Genomic DNA, 16236 nt, shown 5'->3' on the forward strand with positions numbered 1-16236 from the left:
TAAAGCTTTTCTCCTTCTCAGTACTGCAGCAATGAAGTGACAAAATGTTTTAAGGGTTTCTGTCAAAAATCCTGAATGTGTTTCCTCATTGTGGAGGGCTGGAGTTTATTCAGCTATTACACACAGCTACAGTTTGTGTAGTTTCATGTACTGCTGTCATTAGTTCATCAGTAACTGAACAACATAGGATTTCTCCAGTAAAAATCTGACTAACCTTGTTGCAGCTTCTCTAACGCAGATATTTTCAGCCCTTATTGTTTTATTTTGTCAACAACATTTCTGTGTGTGTTTGGACTGTTGGTTGCAATCACTAATTCCAAGCTTTAATTTTGTATAGTGAGCAGCAAAGCTTTATTAACCAGTCATGACTTCTGTTCAGTTGCTCTTCTCTTACTCTCCTTCAGCCTTAAACAGGCTGCTTCTCTCTCGCTCAGATTAAGCCTCTGCTGACTGATTGACACAGATTACAGTTGAAGGCGCAGAGGTCACAACCTGTGAGGAACAAATATAAAGGCTTTTAGTTCACACACGGGCATGCACAGCATCCTATGCCACACACAGATATGTGTGTGCCGTTAAAATGCACTGGTTACTGTTTTGTTAACTGGGGTTAGAGAACAGACATGTCAGTTACCTGGTTGACTGAGGGCTATTCACTCATACAGTGACTGACGTGAGGTTACGTGATGAGGTGAGACAATAGAATAAGCACAAAGTTAGACACCTACATAAATGTTGAGTTTGATCAGGAGATTTTTCTGATATTTTTCATCTCCTGCAGCCCAGGAATAAAGGAGTAAAGTATAATTTAAGTATGTTGATTCTTAAAAACAGAATCAGTATTTTAAAAAACCGTAATGTGTAATTTGCATGTTATTGGTGAGTGTAACCCCCCACATTCCCAGAACCTAGACTGAGGACATGACCTTGGTGTGCTGTGCTCAGCCCCAAATGTTAAGTCCAGTCACGTTCTTTGTGTGGTCCAATTTCGACATTTTTTCCCAAGAGTTGTGTACTTGTTATCTAACGAGGCCTCTGAAATAACCTGATCTATCTGTCCTCCTACAGTCACAGAGTCCCTGTAAGGCCAGATCTGCACCTCAGTCCCACCACTGAGTCTGTGTTTTTCGGGGAGGCCTCTGTCAAGTCCCAGAGGAGAAGACATGGCCAATAACTCTTTTCGTGGGGCCAAACATGCCCGACGCGATGAGGCCAACCATGAGGCAGAGTTCAGCTGCTCACTGCAGGAGCTGCGCTCACTCATGGAGCTGAGAGGAACAGAAGCACAGGCCAAGATCCAAAATTGTTATGGAGATGTTAACGGACTGTGTGCCAGATTGAGGACGTCACCTGTTGAAGGTAAATATGTTCAGAAACTCTGCTTCTGTGGTGTCCGTACAGATAGTGGTCACAGCACCATACAGGTGAATCACAAATCAGCCATAGGCAGTGTGATGTTCCACTCTAAATTCAGTTTATGTAGTTTAGTTGGAGCCATGGTGGTATGGGATCATGTTTTAGGCCCCTCTACCTGTGATTCACAGACTCCTCCCCCTGACTCTGTCACCATTTAACCAACAGAGGACAAATAAAGTTTAGTCTGTGCTTTAGTCTGACTTCAGGGACTGTTGACTGTGGGATGGGCAAAGTCAACTATGACCTGCAGCCCCTGTTGATCCTCTTCTGCTCTGTGTCAGCTTCAGGGCAAAACTGTATGAGACAAACACAGTGTGTTCCAGGCTATAAATACTGCATTTAAATTAAGAAAAATTCAAATGGAGAATTCACAGCAGCATGGGCAAAAAAGGTTTATCTTGTTTCCGTGCCAGTTTCAGTGAAGTGGACTATGGTTTGACTGAAAAGGTTCAAAGATGTCATTTAGTGCTTTGAGCTTAGAGGAAACCTTTGAGGATGCTGTCAAAAAATCCTAGTGTGTGTCTTTAACTGGAGATGTACTAATCATTTGATCAATCCATCATCTGATTGGTATAGGTGTTGATGGTGACCCTGTACAGCCAACTGAGTATCAGCCAGATGTCACCAATTCATATTAAAGGCAATTTTTAAAATCTAAATCAGATTGATTTTCTTCCTCCATACACCCCTTGGTTTCAGTTCATTTCTATAAAAGTCTACCTGCAGAGACATAATCCATAACAGTAAATATTAGCCATGCTTTAAAGTTGCTCTATTGTGCTGACCTGTGGACAGTGGACTCAGTGTCCCTGGGTGGACTCAGTGTCTCTTGGTGGATTCAGTGTGCCTCATACGTCTGCCCTTTGACATTTTCCTCCTCATCATTTATTCAGTCAGTCTGTCCGTCTTGCACACGCTCAGTAAACACCTTCAGTGTTTCGACTCCTGCTGGCAGAGAGAAGTAAAATGTCAGTAGCAGCTTGAAATCTGTGGAAAATCCATCTCACCGCTTTACTTCTCTGCGTCTCTGGGGTGACAGCCGGGGGGGGGGGGTAGATCCATTAACTTGCAGTGTAATCCCACTTACCTGAAAGCACAGAGCATGCTCAGTGCTCTGCTCACTGAGTTTCAGTTTCAGACAACATGAAGAGAAGCGCTGGGTTAAAAACCTGCTGAGACTCACTGAGTCAGCTGCAGCGTGTCCAAAGGGACCTAAACGAGTCCCAACATGTTGTGAGGCTCCACAGCGGAAACTAGTCTGCAGCTCTGCACACCACACTACTACAGAGACACAAACATGTGTCATCTTCTCAAAAAATATAATTCAAATGAAGGGAATTAACATTTGTAATTTGTTTAAATACATTTTGATGCAGCCCATGTTGCCTAATCCTTAACTACATTAAGTTCCTCTTTAGCAACAGTAGACAGATGCATTTTACAAAGTCTGCACATAATGCTGACTTATTACCTCCTGCGGTGCTAAATCACATGTGAGTTTACATAACTTCTCAGTTGTTTTACCGTTATGATTATTTGTTCAACACAGTATGCACGTTTATAACAGTATAACAGAGCATTGGTCTAATTTTTATGTAATTTTTTTGTTTGTTTGTTTTTTGCTTTCACACAGCATGTTGAACTAATACACTGTAAATTCAGACAGGCTGGTACGGAGTGTCTTCCTCCAAAAACCTATGATAAAACACTTTGTGGAGATCTGTGAAATTATGTGCAGTCGGGATGCAACAACAGTCTCTGATTGACTAGATTTATTCTCTCTCATCTCTGACAGAAGGCGGACAGTGTGCACATCAGCTTCAGTAGATTTCATTTACAGGATATATCAAACAGGGATGCAGTCCTCTTGCTGAGAATTGGACACTTACAAACTTGTAACGATGCAACTTTTGTCTTTCATGTTTTTTTCGACAGATAATATGTTACAGTTATGTTTTTATATACATAATGGATTAATGTTGGGGTGAATCGTGTGTCCTAATTGTGGGTGGTTCAGGTTTAGGTTTGTTGAGAAACCCTAACATCTGCAACAGTACAACATATCAGACTTTGTTAGTGACAGGATGATAAAGAATTTATTACCATCATTGTCTTTGGTGATTGTCTCTATATTTAACCTGTTTTTTGTTCACATAACTGTTGTCTGACTCACACCTTAAAAGTCAAAACTTCATTACATTTTTGGAAGCTGTGAACAGACTACCTCTGTTCAAGTCATCAGTGGTCATCCTCGGAAACTTTACAATCTCCCATAAAATTTAAAATGAAATTTTGTGAGATTGAGCAAAGTTTGTAAAAGTGGAGACACTGAAGGGTATGTGGGTTAAATATGTTTCACTATAATCTGATTATTTGGCTCAAATTCAGATGTGAGCCTCATAATAATATGATGAATATTTATCAGTGATTAAAAATGTTAAACCATTTATTACTCATAACATTTATTCTTCAGAGTTTAACACATATGAGGAGGTTTGGATTAAGAGTTATCTTGGCTCAACAGATGTTATATTAAATATGAACTCAGTTTAATGGTTTAAACCAGGCTCAGAGGAGGACGTGTAGACTGACTATGTTGTCTTTGTGTTGTCTTTGTGCTGCAGGTTTAGATGGAAACTCAGAGGACATCAGCAGAAGGAAAAAGGAGTTTGGACAGAACGTCATTCCTCCTAAAAAGCCAAAAACCTTTTTGCAGTTAGTATGGGAAGCCCTGCAGGATGTCACGCTCATCATCCTGGAAGTGGCAGCCATCATTTCTCTAGGCCTTTCTTTCTACAGACCGCCAGATGCTGAGAGAAAGAGTGAGTTCATCTTTTCTATTTTCAATCTGTTTGTTGATGAAATGAAACATTACATCTTCAGATAAATATATTTCTTTGCATTTTATAATGAACCTTTGTTTATATACACATCTCACTGGTCAGCTTGTTTACAGGGACAAGCAGAGAGTGTGTGTTTTCTGTTTTCTGTTGTCCCATCTCATCTCATCTCAGCTTCATATGTACAGCTGATATGACAGGTAGTCATATCAGAAACTCATGTTCAGGCAATCAGAAGCTGAGCTGCAACTTGTCTATTGACATTTATTCAGTTTTAAAATCAAATTTTAAAATATTATTACTGATGCTTTTCTGAAAACATCTGATTCACTGACAGTCACAGGAAAGTGTGTCTACTCGAGGCTTATTCGTGTTCGAGACATTCATATGAGCAAGCTCACACATTCATCTCTGGTTTTTTGTGTAAGCAGAGACTCTGGTTCGCTCTCTGCTTCTCGCACTCTCTCTTCTGTCTGCTACTCAGTTGTGTATGTAAATGTAAATGTTGGAATCACTGAATCAGGTTCCATTGCTGACAGAAAGGTCAGTTCACCAAAACCAGGCTTCATCCAACTCTGGTCACGGGGAGAATCAAGAGGCAGGGTCAGCTGTCTGCAGGTTTGATCCCTGATGTGTCTGTATACTGTGCTGAACTGAGTGGAGTATTAGACAGGGTAAATATATCGAGCCGCTATGCAGGACAGGGTACCAAGTATGTCTTCTTTGTGTCAACAGCGCACAAACTAGTGTCGACTACTGCTTTAAGTGTTTTAAATTATCATTTTCACTTGTGCTGCCTCCTCATCTGAAAGTCCTGCAGGACTCCCTGCACATGTGGAGACAACAATACGTCTGCATTTATAAAAATGCACCTGGTTTATTTGTCTGCTTGCATCGTCATCATCATTATCATCTACTAACAAGATACTGTCTCCAAGATTTAACTCTCTGCAGGGACCAATACAAATGAAAACCTGAAGAGTCCTGCTGGATTTGAAAACTGGTTTATCACTAATTTTAGATTAAAACATCATTAAAATCAGTGGTTTTTCTGTCACAGCAGCAACGTGTCATGTTGTTCCAAAGTTAGAAACCTGGATCCTGCTGTATGCAAAGGTCAGAGGTCACTTTCTATCAGGCGGCACTGTTGTAGTATTTATAGAACTAGGGGAACTTTAACTCCTGTGTTGTCTCTGCTCAGACTGTGGCAGTGCCGCCGGCGGCGTGGAGGAAGATGGTGAGGCAGAGGCTGGATGGATTGAAGGCGCTGCCATACTGCTGTCGGTGGTGTGTGTGGTCCTGGTGACGGCCTTCAATGACTGGAGCAAAGAGAAGCAGTTCCGCGGCCTCCAGAGCCGCATCGAGCAGGAGCAGAAGTTCACCGTGGTCCGAGGGGGGCAGGTGATCCAGATCAATGTGTCCGAGATCGTTGTCGGAGATGTTGCACAGGTCAAATACGGTAAGAGAACAAAAATTATGTACATAAACAAAATTGTTGAGTGATGAGCTGGATATCAAACGTCCAGATGCACAATCTTGTTGAGTCAGATACTTCCTGATTTAAATCATAATTTTGCCATAGATATTTTCACAATACACAAAGAGGAGACCATGATAGACCTTACTGTTTCCTTTCTTTTAGGAAAAAGTCCAACGGCTGGATGTTAATTGTGGAAGGTTGCAGATACAGTATTTGATGACTTGTAGCTCTTGTTCCTTTCCAGAAGCTTTATATGGATTATTTTAGATTTCTAATGGCAACAGAATAATTTTGTCATTTCAGCATTACAATAACTGTCTTCTAGGGATCACTGAGACCCAGTTTTCACTTGGTATTAAATTAGATCTGTATGTGGATAAGGAAATGCAAGGTGTAAATGGGTCAGAATGTGATTGGCTCTGTCTGACCACTTCTGGATGCAGTCTGGCTCACATTGTGTTTGGATCTTAGGCAGGTGTTAAAGCAATCTTTGACACTTACAGCTGCTTTGCCACCACCACAGATTACCTACACGTAGGTTTAGCTCAGGAGGACAGAGATCTGACCTCAATGAGGATGAGGAGAGCAAATTTAAAATACCAGGTGTAAACACAAAGTCAAGATCGGATTGTTAGTTATCTTGATAACTTATTTGAATACAGACCTCATTTTAATTTAATAAAAGTGTAAACAGTGTGTCAAAGTTCACATCAGAACATCAAGACTATAAAATATTCTTATTATATTATAGGAGCTAGTGATATTGTGTCTGTGTTGGTCAACAGTTTACAGTTCAGTGACCTCTGACTCATGAAACAGTCAGAGATTCAAACCCATAGCAGACTTCATGTTCTCTGATGCCCATATGCAAATATAATATATAAAATAACATATAGGTAAAGATTATATATGAAAACTATTAGAACCTATTAAAGAATTCATATATTGACATATATGTCCAGCCCATACAAATATATATGTTTATGTATGTATGCTTATATTTTAGACATATGTTACATAAATATATATCCATCCCACAGCCTGTCAATATATGTTGATATTATTTACAGTACGGTCCAAAAGTCTGAGACCAGTTTCCTAGAATAGGAAGATGCACGTTTGAAATGAATGAGAAATGAATAAGAAAAACACATACAAGCATATACAATTTTATATGTATGTTGTTTTAATAAACTTGCATATAGAAATGAAATATGCATTGTTAACAAATACAGTTGTATGTTATATGTTACACCATATAAAATTTGTTATAAAGATATTTTTAATATATGTACATATAAAGATTTTACTTTTGGTACTTCATATATCAAAGGATCTGTATATATGATAATACATATATGATCCCTCCCTTTCACTGTTGCACTGGCTAAAATTTTGTTTCTCCTCTCCTGACAGACAAATGATTTAAATATGATGTCACATAACCACCTGATGACGATGACCTCTGTGTATCTGTGTTCCAGGTGATCTCCTCCCCACTGACGGCATCCTGATTCAGAGCAACGATCTGAAGATCGACGAGAGCTCACTGACCGGGGAGTCAGACCATGTCAAGAAGAGTGTCAACGAAGACCCCATGATGCTGTCAGGTGCTTCACTCTCATCAAATTATAGCAGAGTTCAATGTGACCTGAGATGTTAACATCTAGTTTCCACTGCTGATTTTCTACTGTTAACTCTGGTTTTCACACATGCAGACTGGACACTCTTCCTGCACTTAAATGAATCACCTTAGATACTGAAGACATGTCACTGTATGAATATTTTATGTAAAATGAAAAATGAAAAACCTGTTTCATGTACAGAGTAATTGTTGTGGACACACAGGTTGCAGCAGTGATGAAGCTCAGAGCCATAAAGATGTTACAGCGATGTCACAGGTTTGAGCTCAACCAGGGATTGTGTCTGTCTCTCTCTCTCGCTCTATCTCACAAGAGGGGCCCATGTGACTGGATGATAACTGGGCGTTATACTTTTTTTAGATGGCTCAGCATGAGCTCCATCAGGTTGCTCACTGACCCCTACCATCCCCATGTAATATATGAAAGAGCACTTTCCTAGAATGAGAAGATAGACACGTTTGAAATTAATAAGAAAAAGTCACTTTGATACAACACAGACACATGTAAACATAAAGACAACTTCAAATGAAGTTAACTTTATGTCACAGCCTGAGCTGACCAAAGTGCTGTACAAAGGACAATTTCAAAAAATGAAAGCAAGTAAAACAATGTATAGACTAGTAAAACACAAGGAAAGCAGGTAAATACACTGTAACAGAAACATATAAACATCCCAACAAATATACAATAACATGACAATGAACTAAAAGGTTAGAGAGTTTGTTTATTTAGAGCAGACAGAAATAACTCTCTCTCTCTCTCTCTTTCTCTCTCTCTCTCTCTCTCAGGTACCCATGTGATGGAGGGCTCAGGCAAGATGTTGGTCACCGCTGTAGGCGTGAACTCTCAGACCGGCATCATCTTCACACTGCTCGGTGCCGGTGAGGAAGGTGATGCCGACGGTGAGGATAAGGGTGAGAAAGAGAAGAAGAAGAAAGAGAAGGAGAAGAAGAAAGAGGAGCGGAAAAAGAAAGAGAAGAAGGACAAGAAGAGTAAGTTCAGCATTCAGTTCAGGCCAAGCCCAACACTGTGAATGTTCTCCTGCAGAGATTGAAAATAATACTGAAATCATATTAAAATGATATCACATCTCCCCACCCTCTATGACAACCGGCTTTTCCCTCAACCTTTGAAGGTGAATGTTCAGATCAGGTGTAAGCACATCTGACAAACTGGTTCTGACAGACCATTAACAGACAGTGGCATTTCTTGATGTCTCTTATCCATCCCAGAGAGCAGATACTAAATGGACTAAAGATGCTAAATGGACTTCACATACACAGTCACATACCAAAGGTAACGAGCCCCCATAAATGTTACCAGCCATCAGGAGTAGTTGAGGTTCACAATCAAGACCACTTAACCATGTGGACAGAAGGAGCCAGGAATTAAACCTCCACTTGCTCTGGTCTGCTGAGCCACAGCCATCACACAGATTCACTAGTTCACACTGACACTGAAGGTTCGTTGCATGGATAAAACACTGACAATAAATTTAAACTAAACAGCCACTGATGAAAAGTCTGTGGATCAGCAAAGTTTTGGCAGTTCATGTCTGGGTGTCTGAACTGAACGTGATCCTGACAACAGTCAGGGTGTCTCAGTCTCTCGGACCAAAGTGGTGGACTGACAAAGAATCCGACTTTGTCTGCTTTGTTGGGTTAATTAAGACCTGGGGTGTTCTCTAAACAAATACGTTCTAAAACCTCAGCACTGTTTGAAAACAACCTCCTAAAACCTGAGGGTTTTCTGAAAAACCTGACATTCACCAAAACCTTTATTCTGCAACCTCTGAAGCAGATAGAAACATTAAATAAAAACCATCTAAGAGCTTAAACCTCTGACTTTTATTATAAGTCATGGGCTCTCCTTTGAAACTGGATCTGGTTGGAAAAACAAGCATATTCATTAACATTCCCATTTCAGTTCAACTCTTAATAACTAAACCAACTAAAAAAAATACATTTCCCATAATGGATCTCGCATTCCTGACCCAGCGAATTGAAAAGCATTTCGTCAGTCACATGCCTTAAAAATGACAAAATCATATACCACATGTGTACGTCACATCCAGGGAGAAACACGCATATGTTGCATCCCTTCCTAATGGGTTAATACAGTTGAGCCCAAAAGTATTAAAAGTGGAATATTATATTTGTATTATAATAAATTGTAGTTCTTGGTTCTTTTAATGTTTTATTAATATTTTGTTCCATATGTATAACTAACTAATGGTTGTTGCATATTTTTCTTTCACAGGTAAAAAAGACAATGACAAAAGCAAGAAAGGTGAGCAACACATCACTGCTTCAGTAGTGTGAGTTACTGTGAAGCTTGCATTGAACGTGATGGCAGTATTTACAGTACCTGTTACTGTCCTCTGTGAGTGCAGGCTGTAACCTGTGGAGCAGTGCAGAAGCCCACAGGCTGTCACTGGTCTTTGGTCTCAAGTACTGCCCCACAAGGATGCTCCTCCTCCCTTTCTTTAATGCACCTGTTTTACCCAAAATAATTTGGGAGCTGAGTTGTGTGAGGGCTAGGGGTATATAAGTATTATGCATTTTGCATTAATCAGTTGTGAGAAGCGAGGCGTCGATCAGAGGGTCAAACAACCCATTTAAGTGCATCAGGTTTTTGGCCATGCTGCAACACATCACAGTTTCTTTGTCACTGTCATTACAACATTCACTCTTTCAGTTATCAGTTACATTCATTCAGTCAAAGTGGACTAATTTGTTAGTTTACAGATTTTAAAGATGGTAAAAACAGAGCACTTGATTGAGATCATAGTCTTGATAATTTGAACTTCGTTGTTGCAAATGATGACACACACTAGAGATGACACAGTGGTAGTGGAAATGATCTGCTACCTAAATTGTGATCTTTTTGAAACATACAATGGAGAATATCCAGACTCAAAGCAGCCTATGTGCTTATCCATTTTCTCCACACAATATTGCACTAAAGACACTGTTTTCAAGATGGTCATATTCACAGCTTTGAACAGCACCATATCCTTAGAAGAGAAGATATATTTATATGCATATCTTACTTTATATTTATATATTTTTAATGATTTTATACTCCATTCATTTTTATATATACTGCTGGGAGAATTGCTGCCAAATATAATTTAATTATGTATGCAGTGACAATAGATTTGTTGTATTTCCCACAGAAGTGTCAGCTGTTGCCCGACAAAGTTTACAGATAACCTTGCTTTGAGAAATATCTGACTGTGCATAGTAGTTTTCCAAGTACATCATACATGAAAAAGACTCTGTGGTAGATTGAAAAACGTGATATAATTTGGACATCTAGCAGGCAATCATTCTGTTGGTTTGTGAACACAGCCATGTTATTAGGGTAGATAACTGAAACGTAGATTGTGGATGTTCAGTCTGACATGTCTAAACTCCCAGGGACAAATATCTTAATTGATTTATGAATAAACACAAACTCACTCAAAGCCACTGATTAGTTTTGGTTGTGACTGTATGTTGAGCTGGCTGTTTGATGAAGAGGCTTTTGTTTAGGTGAGCCTGTAAAATTATGCATCCATCATAACAGAACATTTCTTTAAAGTAAAGTGAGTGTTTTTTTTTTTTTGTTGTTGTTTTTTTATTTGTGGGTCTGTACATTATGATTTGGCTGGCACTATGTGATGCAGGACAGTTGAGTCAATCAATCAAAAAATCTGTGTTGGTTCACAAGAGGTTTTGATCAGACAGGTCGAAGATCCTGCAGCAGATCAGAGGTCATAGGTGGGGTCAGTCAGACTCTTGGTTCTCCTTGAGTCCGCTCATAGTTCTCTGTGGCTGGCAGATTCTCCTGGGTCCTTGTGGTCCCTGTGGTGCCACATGGTGCAGTGTGTGTCCCTGTGGTCTGAGCAGCAGCAGCAGGTGCTCCTGACTCGGTTGATGGTGATTAGGACCAAGCAGATTATCAGCCTTAAGCTCGGCAGCTGCTTTCTTCTCCTGCCTGCTGCTGCTGCCTGCCCACTAATAACCTCATTACTGAGCTGGGATCAGCACGCTCACACACACCCATACACACACACTCACACACACACTTGCAGATACCCTCACTCTGTCACAGAGCTACAGTGTCACTTGGCTCTACTGTAATGCAGTTTATTGTAACTGTGGTGAGGACAGAGATGATACAGTCAGGTTGGTTGGTCTGTTAGTAAATCAGTTCGTTAACTAACACAACAAACCTCAGACTGGGATTAGACAAACACCACCTACGTGTTGACCCACAACATCATGGCCCCGCCCTGTACTGGTCATCTTGTCACATCCTCTGACTTGTTACTCCGTTAACACAGACTTTTAATAATGAGTAACAATAATGCTGATGACAAAATGTCAACTTAGTTATATTATTGTCCTTGTGTCTGTGGAGCCACATACTGACATCACCATCTTCAGGTCCTGCTGTGTGATTCATAGAAAGAAATGAACCAGATGTTCATTAAGGAAATTAAAATGTACTGTAGAGTGTGATAGGATAGGACTTCCTGACAGCTGCAGTTGCTCATATAGTGGACAAGGTATTTGTTTACCTCAGATGCAAAGAGACCCAGGGACCAGTTACACAAAACACCTAAAGATTTTCCTTAAGCCTGACTTAAGATTTCCTTAAAAGAAAAACAGTTGCACAAAAACAATTATTCTCCTTAATGTTTCTTTAAATGTTTATTGAAGTATTAAAGATTTGCTCCTTATTTTAGTCTTATACATAAGGAATCACTTAAAGTCAGTTAAACCACTGCACAAAAGACCTTAGCGAACAAAGTAAGGAACAAAAACTCTATCTCTGACTCTTTCTTAACTGCAACATGACTGAGTTTATGTTGCTAAATGAAGAAAATGATCAAATCCCAACAAGAGCGTTCCACGATCAGAAGATACCCTTTTAAGATTCTGTGCATCATCCTTAAGTAACTCCCTCAGCTAAGGAAAAATGAAACCTTAAGTTCATACATAAGTAGAAAACTTAAGGTGTTTTGTGCAACAGGCCTCAGGCCTTTATCTAAAACAGAGACAGGCTATTACTTCTAATGTCTCCTGTTTTACAAGCATATTTGATCATACTCAAATAGGAATCCTCCCTGTTTTATGATCTGCTCCTTTAATTTGCTATTGATGCAGTCTCCTCTACCTTAGTTGTGTCATACTCACCTCTCTGCTGAAAACACTGTCTCTGTTTAACACTTACACTGTTCTCAATCACAGATTAATTCCAGTCGGCTCTACTTGAAAGATTCTTTTAATCACTGTTTGGTTGTTGTCAGTGAAATTCAACAATTCTTCCATAGTTTCAAGTGCAATTGTCCATCCCTTTCTCAGTAGGCTTTTAATGTGAAACATCTGCAGGAAGTGTCGATATCATTGCTGGCATCTTAACAGCCACTGAAAAACAGGAAAACATTTTTTTAATCTTTTAATAAGCCATTATTTGAATACTGGCTTGGCTTGACTTAACTTGAAGGATCAGCAGCATCTGTTTTGATGATTTGTGCCTGAAACACCTGAACACTTTGCTGACCTCTTGTGTCTCTCTGAAGGAAAAAACAAGGACGTGGAGATGGAGCCGCTCAACGAGGACGGAGATCCAGAAAAGAAGAATAAAAACCTACCAAAGAAAGAGAAGTCTGTCCTCCAGGGGAAGCTGACCAAACTGGCTGTGCAGATCGGCAAAGCAGGTACGAACAGAATCAGATAAATGAGGAAGATATTCAAGAGCGAGGCATATGTTATCCTGCTCTCAGGATTAGGAGTGAAAGTATTTTATAACCTGTGCTGACATTTACAAAAGCTGCAGGGGTCATCTAGCCTGTTGGGAGGAGAAATTCAAAAATAACCTATTAAAAGATACTGTTTTGACGGATCATGAGCGGGAGATAATAGAGAGCACGATACTTTCCATTTAAACCAAGGTCCTTGCAGCCTTGTGCTTTTGGAGTGATGCAGTGATGATTATGTCACTTTCCAACAGCATGTAATGAATCTGTGATTACTTTACACAGAGGTGGTGACCTTTGAGCATCGGGTGCTGAGCCTAGATTCCTCTTCAACAAAAAACTATTAACATACTCAAGCTTCATTGCTGTAGGACACTTTGAAGTCAATACTAAGTACCCCATCACTAAATGTGCAAGGAGAAGCTCTCAGAAGAGATGAGTCTTGAAGAGATTCTTAAAGATAGAGAGGGATGCCCCTGATGAGAACAGTCTGGACTGAGATTGTCTTGTGTGCAGGGATGATAATGCCAGACGATGACCTCTGGAGGAGCATAGTGGCCGAGAAGCAGCATAAGGCTGAACGACAGAGTAGATGGTGCAGATCCAGAAGTCACTCTCAAGGCAGCATTAGTGACTTGAATTTGAGCCATGGCTCGGCCATGGACAGCCAGTGTATGTCGGTGAGCAGCAGAGTAACATGCCACATTCTGGACCATCTGTAAGGTTTCACTGTGCATGAAGAAAGGTCGAACAGAAGGGCGCTGTGTTTTCTTGCATGTGAGGGCTACACATTGCTTAAAGGGGCTGGAGGTTTTTGCTGTTGCTGCATACAGTAGCTGTTAGCATTAACAGCTGTTTTCTTACCAGTCTAAAAGAAACTAAGACCAAAACAAAGAGCTGTTTCCAGTGGTAGAAAGCAACAGCAATGTCAATGTGCTAGGATGTGCCCAACCTACAAAGCCGTTAATGGTCAGGCATCACCCTGTCTTAAAGAGCTCGCTGTGTCCTATTACCCTACTAGAACACTACTCTCCCAGAGCACAGACTTACATGTGGTTCCTAGTCTCCAACAGTGGAATGGGAGGCAGAGCCTTCAGCTGTGAGGCTCCTCTTCTGTGGAACCAGCTCCCAGTTTGGGGCAAGGAGGCAGACAGCCTCTCCATGTCTAAAACTCTTCTTAAAACTCAGCATCTTCTCCTGCAGTTTTATGCTTTCTCATCTCTTGTCTCTTTCGTCCTGATGCACTCTCTCTCTCTCTCTCTCTCTCTCTCTCTCTCTCTCAATCCAACCAGTCGAGGCAGACGGTCGTACACATTGCTCGAGGTTTTCTTTTTTCTGTTTCACTGTCGCGACATGCTTGCTCATGTGGGAATGTTGAGTCTGTAAATTATATGTAAAGAGAACAGTCTAGACCTAATCCATATGAAATGTTATGATTTGGCACTAATATTGGTAAAATGGGGATGACTACATGTGTAGGATGCTTCATCAACAACTCTCAGTCCTACTCTCAGGCAGAACTGGTTTTAGTCTTGGGTTAACTCTCAGCATGTTTCTTTGGAAGTTATTCTTATGCTTAATAATAACAACATCTGCTGTGCTCATGATCAGGTTTACAGCTGAGCTAAACTCTCCATGTCTCTCTTTCTGTCTGCGTCTTCAGGTCTGTTGATGTCGACTCTCACCGTCATCATCCTCATCAGTCGCTTCCTGATCGACACCTTCTGGATTCAGGGGGTTCCCTGGGCCAAAGAGTGTGCGCCCATCTACGTACAGTTCATGGTCAAGTTCTTCATCATCGGTGTGACGGTGCTGGTGGTGGCCGTGCCTGAAGGTCTCCCTCTGGCCGTCACCATCTCCCTAGCCTATTCAGTCAAGGTCTGTTCAGAGCATCATACAGCCTGTCAGCCTGAGCGTGTACACTCTGATTGTGGTCTTTTCCTTTTCTTATTTTTCATATGATTTTATTTCCTAAAAATAAACATTTGTGTAATCTAATCTAATCTAATATAATATGTTGAATAACAGATCTCATATCATTTTAATATTATTTTACTCAGTGGGTTAAAAAAACAGTTTTTACAGTATTATTGTTCCTATTGGCTTGAGCAGTGACTCCTAGTTTTACCCTCTCTGGACAGTCCTGGATCAAACACAGTTCTTGATGTAAATGTCTAGTTAATCCAGAACAAAGCACTCAGACACAGGGATTCCTGCTTTCCTCTTTTGCCAGAAAATGATGAAGGACAACAACCTCGTCCGCCACCTGGACGCCTGTGAGACGATGGGCAACGCCACAGCCATCTGCTCCGACAAGACGGGCACGCTCACCATGAACCGCATGACAGTGGTGCAGGCCTACATCGCAGGATGCTTCTACAAACAGGTGCCAGAGCCGAGCAAGATCCCTGCCAAGATACTGGACCTGCTCATCCTGGGAATCGGGGTCAACTGCGCCTACACCACCAAGATTATGGTGAGCTGTAAAAATAGCTGTCCATTCAGGACGCTCTGTTATTTAAGTACCTCACAAAGAGAGCAGGTTGGTTTTGGGAGTCGCCACAGCAGCTCAGGACTCATCTGATCATTGCCTCCTGGATCGACCGCGCAGTTCAAGGAGGAAATAAACAGGCGTGGTTAATCAAGTCATGACATTTTTTTTTTAAATGGTCAGTTCACTGCTGAGACAGCCATTAGCATTTATTTTCATCATCAATTTGTCTCATGATTATTCTCTCAGAGCAAACACCAGACTTCAGTGAAAAAAATTCTGATTTACAGTAAATCTTCCAGATCTGCCTAAAAATGTAGCAGGTTCTTCCCTGATCCATGACCCATCCCTCCACCAAGTTCAGTGCAAATCAGCCCAGTAGTTTTTGCGTCTTGGTGCTGACAAGTAAAAACGCACATATAAAAACATGACCTCCTTGGTAGAAGTAATTAATGTAACAGTATCAATTTTCCCTATAAATAAGTGGTTTAGTGACAGGGGTTCCTAACCTGGGGTTGGGAACTGCCCAATAAAAGGGTCATGATGCAAAAGTCCATCACTGGTTCAGAAAATATATGGTGAAAAATGCTCTTCACACTTTCTGAAGATGATGTCAT

General features: G+C 40.7%; 1 protein-coding gene and 1 long non-coding RNA gene across 4 annotated transcripts in view; one reads left to right on the plus strand and one right to left on the minus strand.

Moving 5' to 3' along the window:
* The window catches only part of LOC139606579 (plasma membrane calcium-transporting ATPase 1-like), a 29377-nt gene that overhangs the window by 4344 nt on the left and 8797 nt on the right, over positions 1-16236 (plus strand). For both annotated transcript variants that reach the window (XM_071458835.1, XM_071458839.1), the window contains exons 2-10: positions 1069-1359; positions 4041-4238; positions 5458-5715; positions 7221-7346; positions 8168-8371; positions 9639-9668; positions 12952-13089; positions 14792-15006; positions 15362-15604. In XM_071458835.1, coding sequence (XP_071314936.1) covers positions 1164-1359; positions 4041-4238; positions 5458-5715; positions 7221-7346; positions 8168-8371; positions 9639-9668; positions 12952-13089; positions 14792-15006; positions 15362-15604 — 1608 coding nt within the window. In that variant the 5' untranslated portion in view covers positions 1069-1163. The remainder of the gene's footprint in view (positions 1-1068; positions 1360-4040; positions 4239-5457; positions 5716-7220; positions 7347-8167; positions 8372-9638; positions 9669-12951; positions 13090-14791; positions 15007-15361; positions 15605-16236) is intronic.
* Positions 2-2826, minus strand: LOC139606638 (uncharacterized). 2 transcript variants are annotated; one of them, XR_011684662.1, is made up of 3 exons: positions 2504-2826; positions 2202-2361; positions 2-492 (listed from the first exon to the last, which is right to left on the minus strand). It is a non-coding gene; the product is annotated as an uncharacterized lncRNA (long non-coding RNA). The 2 variants fall into 2 exon arrangements; XR_011684663.1 differs by having other exon boundaries at positions 2202-2364.

Source organism: Trachinotus anak, unplaced genomic scaffold (genome assembly GCF_046630095.1).
Source record: "Trachinotus anak isolate AG129_WGS33_773 ecotype Australia unplaced genomic scaffold, CSIRO_AGI_Tana_v1 ptg000002l, whole genome shotgun sequence".
NCBI classification, from domain to species: Eukaryota; Metazoa; Chordata; class Actinopteri; order Carangiformes; family Carangidae; genus Trachinotus; species Trachinotus anak.